The sequence below is a fragment of the Stegostoma tigrinum genome, chromosome 7 (genome assembly GCF_030684315.1).
Source record: "Stegostoma tigrinum isolate sSteTig4 chromosome 7, sSteTig4.hap1, whole genome shotgun sequence".
Lineage (NCBI taxonomy): Eukaryota > Metazoa > Chordata > Chondrichthyes > Orectolobiformes > Stegostomatidae > Stegostoma > Stegostoma tigrinum.
In genome coordinates, this window is record NC_081360.1 from 25,829,191 (window position 1) to 25,841,893 (window position 12,703).

At 44.1% G+C, this 12,703-nt stretch overlaps 1 protein-coding gene across 2 annotated transcripts in view; it reads right to left on the bottom strand.

Annotated features, from left to right (window-relative positions):
* The window catches only part of col6a3 (collagen, type VI, alpha 3), a 179,726-nt gene that overhangs the window by 51,285 nt on the left and 115,738 nt on the right, over window positions 1–12,703 (bottom strand). For both annotated transcript variants that reach the window (XM_059647118.1, XM_059647117.1), the window contains exons 13-14: window positions 11,917–12,534; window positions 6,347–6,964 (exon numbers count right to left, since the gene is read on the bottom strand). In XM_059647118.1, coding sequence (XP_059503101.1) covers window positions 6,347–6,964; window positions 11,917–12,534 — 1,236 coding nt within the window. The remainder of the gene's footprint in view (window positions 1–6,346; window positions 6,965–11,916; window positions 12,535–12,703) is intronic.

A 12,703-nucleotide genomic window follows, 5' to 3' on the forward strand; every position in this document is an offset into this window, starting at 1 on the left:
AGGCATGATGGTCAGTGGTTAAAGCTGCAGGCACTCAAGCAGCAGATGAAGAGAAGAATCAGGGTCTTCAGTGCTATCCAACAGTTTATAAAGGAAAGTTGTACCTGCAGATGAATGAAAAGCAGTGCAGCAGGTATATCTGTGTGACGAGGGATAACGTCACCTCCATCTGCCATCTCCTAATAACAGACGTGCGGCAATGAGACTTGAGAATTGGCGCTGAAGTTTCAGCCTCAAAAGTCCAAGCCAACTGCTACTTTTAACCTCAAATGGGGATATGTGGGACTTTGCCCAATTGGCCTCCCACATTCGTATAAGACCGTAAGAAATGGGAGCAGAAATTAGGCCATTTGGCCCATCGAGTCTGCTTTGCCATTCAATCGTGACCAATAAGTTCCTCCACCCCATTCTCATGCTTTGTCCCGGTAACCCTTGATCCCTTTGATAATCAACAACCTACCTAGCTCAGTCTTAAATGTACTCAATGAGTTTGTGAGTTCACAGATTCCCTTTCCAGGAAAGGGATTCACTTTGTCGAGTTCATCGTGAACCCAGACAGCCAAGGTGTCAAAGCCATTGGATCTGTAGCCATAGATGTGTTCCTTCAGGTATTAGGGGCCATGGACTGTACAAAAGTGGTGCTCAGATCTAACACAGTGTAGAGCTGGAGGAACACAGCAGGCCAGGCAGAATCAAAGGAGCAGGAAAGCTCGCAAAACCTCTAAAGCTTGCAACAGCCATCTTTCAGTTGGAGTAAGAATTTCCGACGTCATGCCCATTATTTGGGAAGCTTAACTCATTCAATCTTGCTGTTGGAGACTGAGCCCAGTATGAGGAAAGAATGTGTTACTGTTTTTCTGGGCAAAAGTCATTGGCGTAGATGAGAAGTAATGAGTGACTTTCCTGTCAGCTTGTGGACCTGCAGCCTTTTTGGTCATTAGGAGCCGAGTGTTCCCTGAGGCACCAGATACAAAAACCCTTCAAGAGTTGATGGATTTACTTAAGGAATATTGTGACAACAAGCCACACCTAATTCTGTGACATTATGAGTTTTACTCAGCAGTTCGAGAACCAGGGGGATCCGTGTTAGGAGTTTTTGGCCAGTTTAAGATGACTGGCAAATGCACGTCACTTTGGCTTACTGAGTAGCGAAGAGACCATTTTAGTATGTAGGATGAATGATGTAATGATGCAAAAGCGTTTACAAGCTGAAGCCCAACTGTAATTTATACAGGCACCAAAACTGGCTTTGACATTGGAAATAATGGTAAGTGGAGCAGATGAGTTACAAGGTGTGCTGTTGAAAGTGGACACCCTCTCCAGACTAACCGAGCTTGGGGGACATCATGTGAGTGAAGGCAATTGCATAGCCTTACTCAGGACATCGCCTGAACAGAGGGACTCTAGGTCAGCCCACGATAAAAGCCCAAAAACAAAGCTAAGCCTTGACTAAACGGTTAATATTTTCTTCAGGATCTGGGCTGGCAAGCCAATGTAGTTGTTGCCAGTATGTAGATTTGAGACAGCACAAGGGCCTCACTGGGCCTGAACTGAGTATGAGAGCTCATAGACAGGTATCCAGGAGAGAGACATCCTGGAAAGCCCACCTACACCTAGCTTGGAACAGTTAAATTGCTTAGCAACATCCAAGTCAGAACCAATCAAAACAAATATCTGGTTAACTGGTTGCCCAGCTCTAATGGAGGTTGATGCCGATGAGAATACATCACTGATTGCAGAATCAACCTTTAACAAGATTCACTTTGGACTCCAATCCTTAAGTTTACGTAAGATCTCAGCTAGACTGAGACCCTGTATCGGGGAATCATTACAGATTAAGGCTACAATTTAAGGGGTGGCATGGTAGCTCCGTGGTTAGCACTGCTGCCTCACAGCATCAGGAGCCTGTGTTCAATTCCACCCTCAGCCAACTGTCTGTGTGGGGTTTGCACGTTCTCCCTGTGTCTGTGTGGGTTTCGTCTAGGTGCTCCAGTTCCCTCCCACAGTCCAACATGTGCAAGTTAGGTGGATTGGCCATGCTAAATTGCCTGTCGTGTTTAGGGTTGTGTAAATTAGGAGGATGGTCTGAATGGGATGCTCTAAGTGTCAGTGTGGATTTGTTGGGCTGAAGGGTCTGTTCCCACACTGTAGGGATTCCGTGAACTTTGGCTCATGCCTCACATGAGAAGCAGCTGGTTGGGTTACAACTGATTGTAGAAAAACACTCAGGCCAAAGACTATGGAGGTGAAATTGGTTGAGAAAGATCTACCTAGGTTGGCTCAACATTTTGCAATTAGAAAAATGGCTGCCTGAGTGAAGTCCAAATCAAATGCCTGAAAATTTTCGGAAAGGTCTAGGGGCCATCAAAGGAGACAAGGCCACTTTACATGTTGACTAGGAATCAGTTCTGCAATTTTGCAAGGCCCACCTGGTGCCAATTGTCTTATGTGCAAAAGCACAGGCAGAAATCAGAAGGTTGGAAAGCAGAGGAATCATCAAACCAGTGCAGTTTGCAGAATGCACAGCACCAATCGTACCAATTGCAGTTTGCATTTATGAGAATTCTAAACAAGTAGAAAACCATTTCTTGCAACTGGATACATATCCAATCCCTCACATGGACAACTTAAATGCAAAGCTGGTGGCAGGTGGGGGGAGGGTGGGCCGTCCTTCACAAAGCTGGACATGAGCGATGCAACCTGCGATTGCGGTTAGCAGAGAATTCCCAGATGTATGCTGCATTTAATTTGCATAACGTTTTGTGCCATTATATGAGTTTGTCGTTTGATGTATCATCAGCCTGTGCCATTTTTCTGCAGGCGATGGAGTACATTTTACAATGTTGACCCTAGGTTGTAACTTATCTGGATGACATGCTAATAACAGGGAAGACCACTTAGATAGAGTCCTTCAACAGTTCTCCAGGGTGGGTGTATACCTTAGAAGGGAAAAACGTGTGTTTCAGGCACCCCAAGTGACCCACTTGGGCTACAGAGTGGATAAGACCAGGTTTCTTCCCCCCCCCCAGTTAGAAGATAAAGTGAGGGCGATCAAAGGTGCCCCGGCTCCTATGTATGTACCGGAGCTTAGGTCTTTACATGAATTGGTGCATTACTACGTAATCTGGTCTCCATCCTGGCACCCTTACATCTGCTATTGAGAAAAAGGCAGTCTTGGAAATGGTCTCCTAACCAAGATGTAGCCTTTAGGGAAGTGAAGAAGCAGCTATCATCATCTAAGGTGTTGGCATACTATGATCCTAAACAAGACTTGGTGCTGACATGCAAAGCCTCCCCATACAGTATTGGGGTAGTGTTAGCTCACAGATGGCCCAATGGAGAGGAGCGCACAATAGCATAGACTTCTTGGACTTTGGCACATTTACAGGTAAATATGCCCAGGCTTAGCAGTAATCTTTGGTGTGAGAAAGTTCCATCAATACTTTTATGGTTGTAAATTTGCAATAGCAACACAAAACAAATGCCTTAAAGGAGGCAGGGCTGTGCCACCCATAGCTTCAGGTTGAATTCAGTGGTGGGCTCTCATTTCTAAATGCGTACAATTACAAGCTGGAACATCGTCCAAGAGGCCAAGTAGTAAATGCAGATCTTTGGGCCACTTCTGACTGGTAGATGCACCACCTGTCATGCTGCCATTTGAAGAGTCCATTCTAGTTTTTATCTTTCTGGACACCTACCCGATCACCGCTGACAATATCAGAATGTGGATGCAAAAAAATCGGATCTTGGCAAAACCAAAACACCTGGTGGTGATGGGGAAACTAAAGGGCCATCAAACCCGAACTGAAATCTTTATTGATTGAGTAAGACTGGATCACCACAGGGAATGACATTTTATTACAGGGAGCAAGAGTGATTGTTCCGAGCAAAGGCCACCGCCAAATAATGGCTGAACTCTAGCAAAGTCATTCCGGTGGGGGTCCAAAATGAAGATGGTGCTGACACGTTTTGTCTGGTGGCCGGGATTGGATGCAGATATGGCCACATTGGTGGGGCAGTGTCCATGGTGCCCACAAGGACAAAAATTCCTGCCAGCTGGTCCCCCACATTTATGGGAATGCCTGAGTAAACTCTGGATTCAGTTACATGTCGATTGTGCAAGTCCTTTCATCGCTCAATGTTTTAACTCATAGCGAACTCCCACTCACAGTGAATGGACGTGCATTGAGTTCAAACGCCAAACACGGGGACGATGATAGAAAAGCTGTAAACATATTTTGCAATACACGGGCCCGTTGGTCACGACAACGTGCCATCATTTCCCAGCAGGGAATTTGAGTATTTCCTAAAGTCGAATGGCATTTGGCATACAATGACAACTCCATAACTTCTATCATCCAATGGTCTGACAGAAAGAGCAGTCCAAACTTTGAAGGCAGGCTTAAGAAACAGCCTACAGCTTCACTCGATTCCAAGCTCTCCTGGTTCCTATTTGATTATAGGACCATCCCTCACACAACTGGCAGAGTTGCTAATGGGTGGTTGAGGGAGTGGTGAAAAGGTATCAGGAACGCCAAGCCAAACACATGACTGCGTTAAGTGAGACAGTTTACTTCAGGGAACAAAGTTTTGTGCTGAAACAGAAGTGACCCTACATGAGTAAGGAGCACGGTTGACTTGAGGTCAGGTCCCATAACACATAAAGTTAAGGTCAGAGAAGCAGTTCTTACAATGTGTGTGGACCACATGAAAACTGTAACCTTGCAAACAAGACAGGAGCAAAGCACACACAGGACAGGAGGAAAGCCTCTCAAAACCCATGGGTTCTTCCTTCTCCGTCTAGCATCAAAGCAACCTCGAAGTCTGAGATGGACATGGCAGATATCGCAGCCTCGATACTTTCACTGCCTGAAGAAGAGGATGGACTCCTTGTGAGATGTTCCGGGCACAAGGGGCAGGCTACTGCCCAGTACAAGGCTGAATCGGAGGAACCAGACCAGAGGAGGAGCTACAAGAGAAAGAGAAAGGACCATCTATGTCCGCGGACTCAGAGGGGGAGGGAATACAGTGATTATAATGTGGTCAGCCAGGTAGACCTCATAGATTATGAGTTCCCTGATTGAGGCTTTGGAATTATTTCCCCAATGACACTGGTGTCCCACAACTGAAATTAAAAAAATGCTACTCCTGCCTTTAATTAATATGTTTGTGCTGAATCTGGCTGTTCGCAGCAACTACCACTCAGCCCAAGGAGGCAACTGTGCACTCATATGCTGGGGCCGTGTCATCAGAGCTTTCCCTACCCTTTTGCTCCAGTCTACACATGAGCAGAAGAACAAGTACCAGGAGTCAAAAGTGCACAACAATGACAGCTGGCATGATCAAAAGGATCGATGTTTTAGAAAGGTTGGGAGGTAGGAGGTAAAAAAGAACGAGGAAGAAAATTTCCATATGAACTGGCTGCACAGTATGAGAGACAAACTATGCAAACAATGGGAGGGGAAGGCACACATGTGACAAAAGTGACAAGGGGTTGGACAGTACATGAAAAGCAACTGTAAAGCTCATGCTTCAACACAGGAAACATAATTGCCCATTATATGACAGAGTGAAGGGTGTGCACAACAGACAATCAAATGGGCACTAAGCCACACATCACAAAAAGCATGCCGTGGTGTGGTGGGAGTTGAAGGAAAATTAGGACCTTATATTGGATACGCCATCTGGCACCACAGCCAGACTTTCCCCTTCTTCCTTCTGCTTCTCCGTCAGCTGACATTAAATCCTGGAGGAGTGCAGCTCAGTGTTCATCGTAACATGGGACTGGAGCCAAGTTCCCTTGAGCTGCTAAAGGACACTGACCTTCACGGCCACCACTGCCCAGGCCGCCTTTGTCAGTTAGGTTGACTTTCCATTGCAATCCCTAGGGAAGAGTGCTTCCGTTTTCTCCTGGAAAACTTTCAGGAGCGCCTTTTAAGAAGGCATTGTTGAATGGTGGCTCTAGTTTTGGTTTGGTCTCTGTCACTGGGTTGGGAGCAGACTTTCCTGCCTTGTTGTCTGTAACGTTTTGTGTTTTACCCGTGCATGGACATCCAGTAAGCTGAGCTGCGAAGAAATTACCTGCGTCAGAAAAGCTGGGCTGTTCCCAAGTGGAAGTATCTCATGCAGCTGGAAGAAATGGCACACTTAGTGTCAAAAAGAAACAAGACTTTGCACCAGACATAACCACTTTTTCAAAGTTTGACTGCCATGTTTCATGCCCTGAAAGTTTATAATTTCTGAATTACCATAACTATCATGATGATGATTTTCTAGTGCTGGATGGATTTCCATCAGCAGTAACATCCTATACACCTTGCCTCGAACATAACAAAACATTAATTACCTGGTTCAACGACAGCAGTTGGTTCTTCAGGTATTACCCGTGGAGCTGGCAGAGTTGATAATAGTGTGGTCACCTCTCCTTGTATATTCAGTAAAGCACGGGATTCACTCACTCTGAAGACCAAACTGGGATCAATGGCAATGTCGTTCAGCTCTGCTAAATCTGCATTCTTGACTCCAACTGCAAAACTCATTATAGCAGCTCGCTTCAACGCAGCAGCAGCACGACTGACATCATCGCTAGAAGCTCCACCGGTGATGAGCACCAAAAACTGAGCGACACCATTTTTCTTCCGACTTCCGGCAGAGTTGATGAAATGGTATCTATAGGCATGATCCATGGCTGCACCGGTATTCCGTCTGGTCCCACCTTTTAGTCTCAGTCTTCTCACATGAGTCAGAATATCAGCTTTTGACAAATAGGTGTTCAAGTAGAACTCAGTATCTGCATATGTGCTGTATAGTATCAGGCCTACTTGAACTTTGTCATGTCCAACGTCGAGATTGTCTATTATACTTGTGAGAAAATCACGGACAACAGCAAAATGAGTGTTTCCAACATTATCCGACGCATCGACAAGGAACACAATGTCTCTCTTCATCACCTCTTCAGAAACAACTGGAATAAATATGCATTATAATTCACAGTGCATCAGATAATGCTTGTACAAATTGTAAGAAGTTAAATTTGTATATATGTAGCTGTAATTATATTACAGTATCTCAAGAGGCACTTTAAATTACGAGCAGAAGAACTGGTACCCAGAGTCAAGTTGCAACAGCAGCGATTGGTATAACCAAAAGGGTCAATTTTGTAGAAGGGTTGGAAGCTAGGAATTAAAAAAGAATTAGAAAGGAAGTTTCAGGATAGGGTGGCAAACAAGGGAAGAGGAAGGTGCACATGCGACAAAAGTAATGGGGGGTGCACGGTTCATGAAAAAAACAACTCTAAAGCTCATGTTTCAACACAGGGAATGTAGTCGCCAGTGACATGACAGAATGAAGGGTGTGCATAACAGACAATCATATGTGCACTAAGCTACAGATCAGGAAATCATGTGCCATGGCATGGTGGGAGCTGATGAAAATCTTAAATTGGACACACCACCGCACATTGAACCAGTGAAAAATGACAAGGATAAGATTAATGGGCTTGTGGAATGAGAAAGGAGATATGAGCTGAAATGTTTTCAATTAGCCAGAGTTTGTGCCGAGTGAAACTGGGGTGACTGGGAGGGAAAACATGGTAGAAAGCAAAATTTATGAAAATGAAAAAGAATTAAGCTTTTGTGCTTGATGATATAAAGTGCAAACATTCGATAAGCTATAATACACTGTCTACCACATTATTGCATTCCAAAACCTAGGTGCATCAATAAAATTAAACTATAACCAGAGTCAATAAGGAATTAAACAAAATGAATGAATCTAAGGGAAAACAATGCTGGTTTTGGAAATGTAAAAGATCCGACATAAGTGACATTTCAGATCAATAAGCCTTGTTGACCATGACTGTGAAATCTTGAAAGCTAAATTGCTGGATTATCATTGTAATGGAAGTAACTCGAGTTGGGAAATTTCCCATCTCTGTGCTCCCACCTGGTGAAAATTGGCACAAATGGAGTGACCTTCATTCTGGGGGTGTGGGTATGGGAAAGAGTCTGCCCACCATCATTGGATGCAGATTAAAGGCAGCTACAGAAACTGCTGAGCGCTGCAGTGGGCCGGTGTAAAAGGCCAGCTTCCGTCTCTAGGACTTCGTCCTGGTCTTGTAAAATATTACGTCTACCAGCTCTCACACCCATCATCCTTTTGCTGTGCATGCAGTGTTGGTTCTTAGGGGTCAAATGAAGGTCAAAGGCAACATTGTTTGTGTTTGCAAATTGCACTTAGGCATCACAATAATGTTCAGGAGAGCAGCAACGATGCTACAGACAGGTCAGTCCTGTCTGTCAGGGAGTTACAATTCAACCATCTTCCAAAGGTTCTCCGTGAGCCACGTCAACATCCCATCGTCATCTATCATGTAAGTGATACATTGGTCTGTAATAAAGGCAGTATGAAGCTGAGTATGTGATGCAGTTATTGGGTTGGTGGCATGTGAGGGCACTCCTTTCTCAGTAACACTGGGTGTCCACTCAGCTGGCACAACATCTTCAGAAAGCTAGTGCCCAGGCTGAGCCTGAATGTGCATGGATGATGGAGCCATGTATCTTGTTACTTGCCTTCATGCATGTCTCAGTAAGGTGAAGTGTACTCAGCCTCTATCTGCACAGTAAGCTGTTGGTAACTGTTCTGAAATCTAAACTTTGTCACTTCTTCCCTTCCCTATTGAGGTCCTTTCCACTGAAAGTCCTGTGCCCATCTGCTGGTGGGATGTGGCTACCTACTTAACCAGGCAAAGGTTAGATGTAGGAGGACCAGGGATGAGAGATGGCCCTGCAGCAGAAGCAGACCAGTGTGAAAGATGAGCAGTGCCCGTCCCAGGGAGAGTTTGCAGTCACCACTGCACCTCAGGATAGATTGGGTGCATATGTTGCCCAAGGTTTTCTGAGCGCAACTCCACTTTCTGGGAACGAGCAAGGTGCAGTGTCATCGGAGGCTCTGTACGTCTCAAGGCATAGTGCTGGAACTGTTCCAAAAGCTGGAGCAGGACCTGAAGGCCATAGGAGTGGGAAGGCATCCTCTCCTGGTGGCTGTGAAGGTGACTGTCACTGGGAACATCTCTGTGACTGGCTGCTTCCAGGGAGTATGAGTGACCTGTGCACGATCTCTCAGTCCTGCAACCCCTAATGCATCAGAACAGTGACCGATGCTATTTGTGCATTTTCCAGTGAGGTGGTCAGTGCTGTAGACCAGGCAATGGAATTGAGAACATAGCTGGTACGCCTACGTGCAGGGTTCTATTGACTGTACACACATCACACTGAGAGGGTGCATCACAAAGTTGTGAAATTTGCCAGTACTAAAGACTTCCATTTGATTAATGTCCAGATGATCATTGATCATCATTATCACTTCCTGGAGATGTGTACCCACTACCCTGGCAGCTGCCATGACTCCAACAGCCTGGAGAACTCTCATGTACCCAGTACATTTGAGGGCCCAGGTTCATGGCTACTAGGGTCAAAAGTTACTCTCTGTCACCATGGCTTGTGATAACATTGTGCAACTGCCTGATTGATGCTGTGCAAAGATACAGTGTTGCTCATGCTTTGACCAGAGGTATGTCGAAGCAGATACTAGGGCTGTTGAAGATGTCGTTCTGCTTCTTTGACCAGTCCTCCATTATAGTCCAGACAAAGTGTACCACATCATCCCGGTGTGCTACTGGAGCAGGTAACAAGGCAATGTGCTGGATATTAGGAAACTGGAGAAATGGAAACAGTGTTTCAAATAGGAGAATGAGAACATTGGGGAAAATGGAAGCTGTTTTTGACCATGATAAAACTCAGCTACATTGGACACTACAAGCCAGACTAAACCTCACTGACATCTGCTTCAAGTGATTGAGAGCTGGGGGAAGCAGACAATTTAAGAATGTGAATTTATGTTTTTTGGTCCTGATGCAGAAATCCTGTTTATATTATTGGGGTGAACTTCAGTCTCTATTAGATTTGTTATGTTCCTTTTCGCTGTTGGTAAATAGAAGCACATGCTTGATTTTGTCCAGTTGCTTGCCTGTGCATCATGTTCCCTACTGAACAACGACAAGATTGGCAGATGGCATCAGGGACAAGGCAACAGGTGTTTAGAAGTTGTTCAAACAGGAAGTAGGTACAGAAAGTTAAATGGTGTGGCATGGTGGTTAAACAGTAATAAGGGTGAGAAATTGCAATGCATGTGCAAGGAAATTTCAGCCGAACCGTCAATGATGACTTTGAGCGCTGTTGGTCTGTGATGTTGCTGGGGAGCAGCAATGCCAAATTGCTGGTTCTTGTCCAGACTCACATCAGTCTTTCTGAGAGGGCACAGGCACAAGTGTTGCCAGGCAGTAGATATCTGCTGAATGATAAGTTGTTCCTGGATTCGTGCGTGGTGAGATAGGACATACATTAGACATGACAGGCACCGTAAGGGACTTGCAAGCTAATATGCATTGAAAAAGAAATGTGAAAATTCATTGGCCTGTGCCAAAAAAAATCTCAATGCAACTTGGAGCTAGTCAAAAAAAAGTTCAGCCCAATGTTTTCATCTCTAAATGGAAAAATGAATACCTTAAGTTTATAAAATTATCTTGAGCTTTTAAAACCCACCAATATGAAAGAAAAATGCAAATTGTCCATCTTAAAAACAAAATCTGTACTTAGTTGAGGTGTGAGAGAAAGAAATAAATAGAGTCATAGAATGATAGAGTGATAGAGTTGTGCAGAACAGAGACCGACCCTTTGGTCCAACTTGTCCGTGCTGACCAGATATCCTAAGTAAATCTAGTCCCATTTGCCAGCATTTGATCCATATCCCTCAGAGTCCTTCCTATTCATACAGCCACCCAGATGCTCTTTAAATGTTGCAATTGTACCAGCCTCCACCACTTTCCCTGACAGCTCTCTATGTGTGGAGGCAATGGCCTAGTGGTATTATTGTTGTAGTGTTAATCCAGAGACCTGGGGAACCTGGGTTCAAATCCTTCTATGGCAGGTGGTGGAATTTGGCCTCACTGAAATATTTAGCATTAAAAATTTAATAGTGACTACAAGCTGAGTGTTAGGGTGGGGTGAAACCCATCTGGTTTACTTGTGTCTTTTCAGGATGGAAACTGCCATCCTTACCTGGTTTGGGCTACATGTGACTTCAAACCCCCAGCAATGTGTTTGACTCAGACCTACCATCTGGGCAATTAGGGGTGGGCAAAAAATGCTGCCTGGTCAGCAATGCCTTCATCTTGTGAATGAATTTTTTAAAATGCTGAGTCTCACCTATGAAACATACTTTCAAGTGTCTTCAATTCATTTATTTTTAATTTCGTACAATTAACTTTTTTTTTAAAAGTTAATTTGCTCCATGATCTTTGTAAACAGGCCTGTCATGTAACAGTAATAATTTCTGATGCATATATTCATCCATACATCAGCTCGCAGTTGAGCATTGTCTTGATTTTAAATTGTCACTTGTGTTTTCAAACTCCGTTGTGGGCTTGCCTCTGCCTTACTTGGTATGCTTTTCTAGCTTCACATCCCTCTCAGTTACCTGCACTCTTTAATTCTGATTTGTTCATGATCATGGGCTTCAGATTGGTTTCACAAGTCAGCACAACATCGAGGGCCGAAGGGCCTGTACTGCACTGTAATGTTCTATATTCTATGTTGTTGGTGGCTGTATCTTTTATTTCCTCTGGAATGCTCCCTGAAAACCTGTTTCCCTACCTTACTTTCCATCTTTAACAAACTCCTTAAAATGTATTTTCTTTTAACCAATATTTTTCCATCTGGCCAAATTTTCCTTTGTGTGACTCTTTGTTATGCATTGAAGCAACTTCGAACATTTTATAATTATAAAGTGCCTTTACCTTAACTTGTGGTTATTGTTGGCAAGCATGGCACAATTGAGAAGAACAGGAAATGTAAGTACCTTGTTTAACAGGAACAGTTGGCCTTTCAGCTGGTACTCTTGAGGCAGCCAGAGTAGATAATGGTGTCATTAACTGTTCCTGTATATGTGGCAGAGAGCTGAATTCTTGGATACTGAAGACCGAATTAGGATCAATCGCGATTTCTTTTAATTGTGCTGGGTCTGAATCCTTGGCTCCTACAGCAAAGGTTATGACAGCAGCTTGCTTTAATGCATCTGCAGGTAGGTTAATATCATCGCTGGATCTTCCAGCAGTGATGAGCACCAATAACTGAGGAACACCTTCCTCTTTCCTACTTCCTGAAGATCTGGTAAAGTGATTTCTAAGGACGTACTCCAGTGCTGCTCCTGTGTTAAGTGTATTCCGGCCTCTCAGTCTCAGTCCTTCCACATGGGAGAGAATTTCATCTTCAGATGAGTAAGTGTTCAGATAGAATTCCGTTTCTGCAAAATTGCTGTACTGCACCAGTCCAACTTGCACTCTGTCACTATCAATATCGAGATTTTGTATAATACTTGTTAGAAAATCACGGACAAAAGGAACATTTCTGTTCCCGACATTGTCGGATCCATCGATAAGGAACACAATGTCTCTCCTGCTTCCTCCGTCTGGCACACCTGGAAGAAACATACAGCTTCAGTCCTTACAGTACAATTACAATGAATGGGAAATATAAGAAGTTTAGGAAACTTCCCTCCCAAACATGCGCAGAACAGTTTCTGTTTTGTCTATCCTAGGTTTATGAAATAAAGCTTCAGTTCAAGCTCACATTTTTATTTGCAAAAT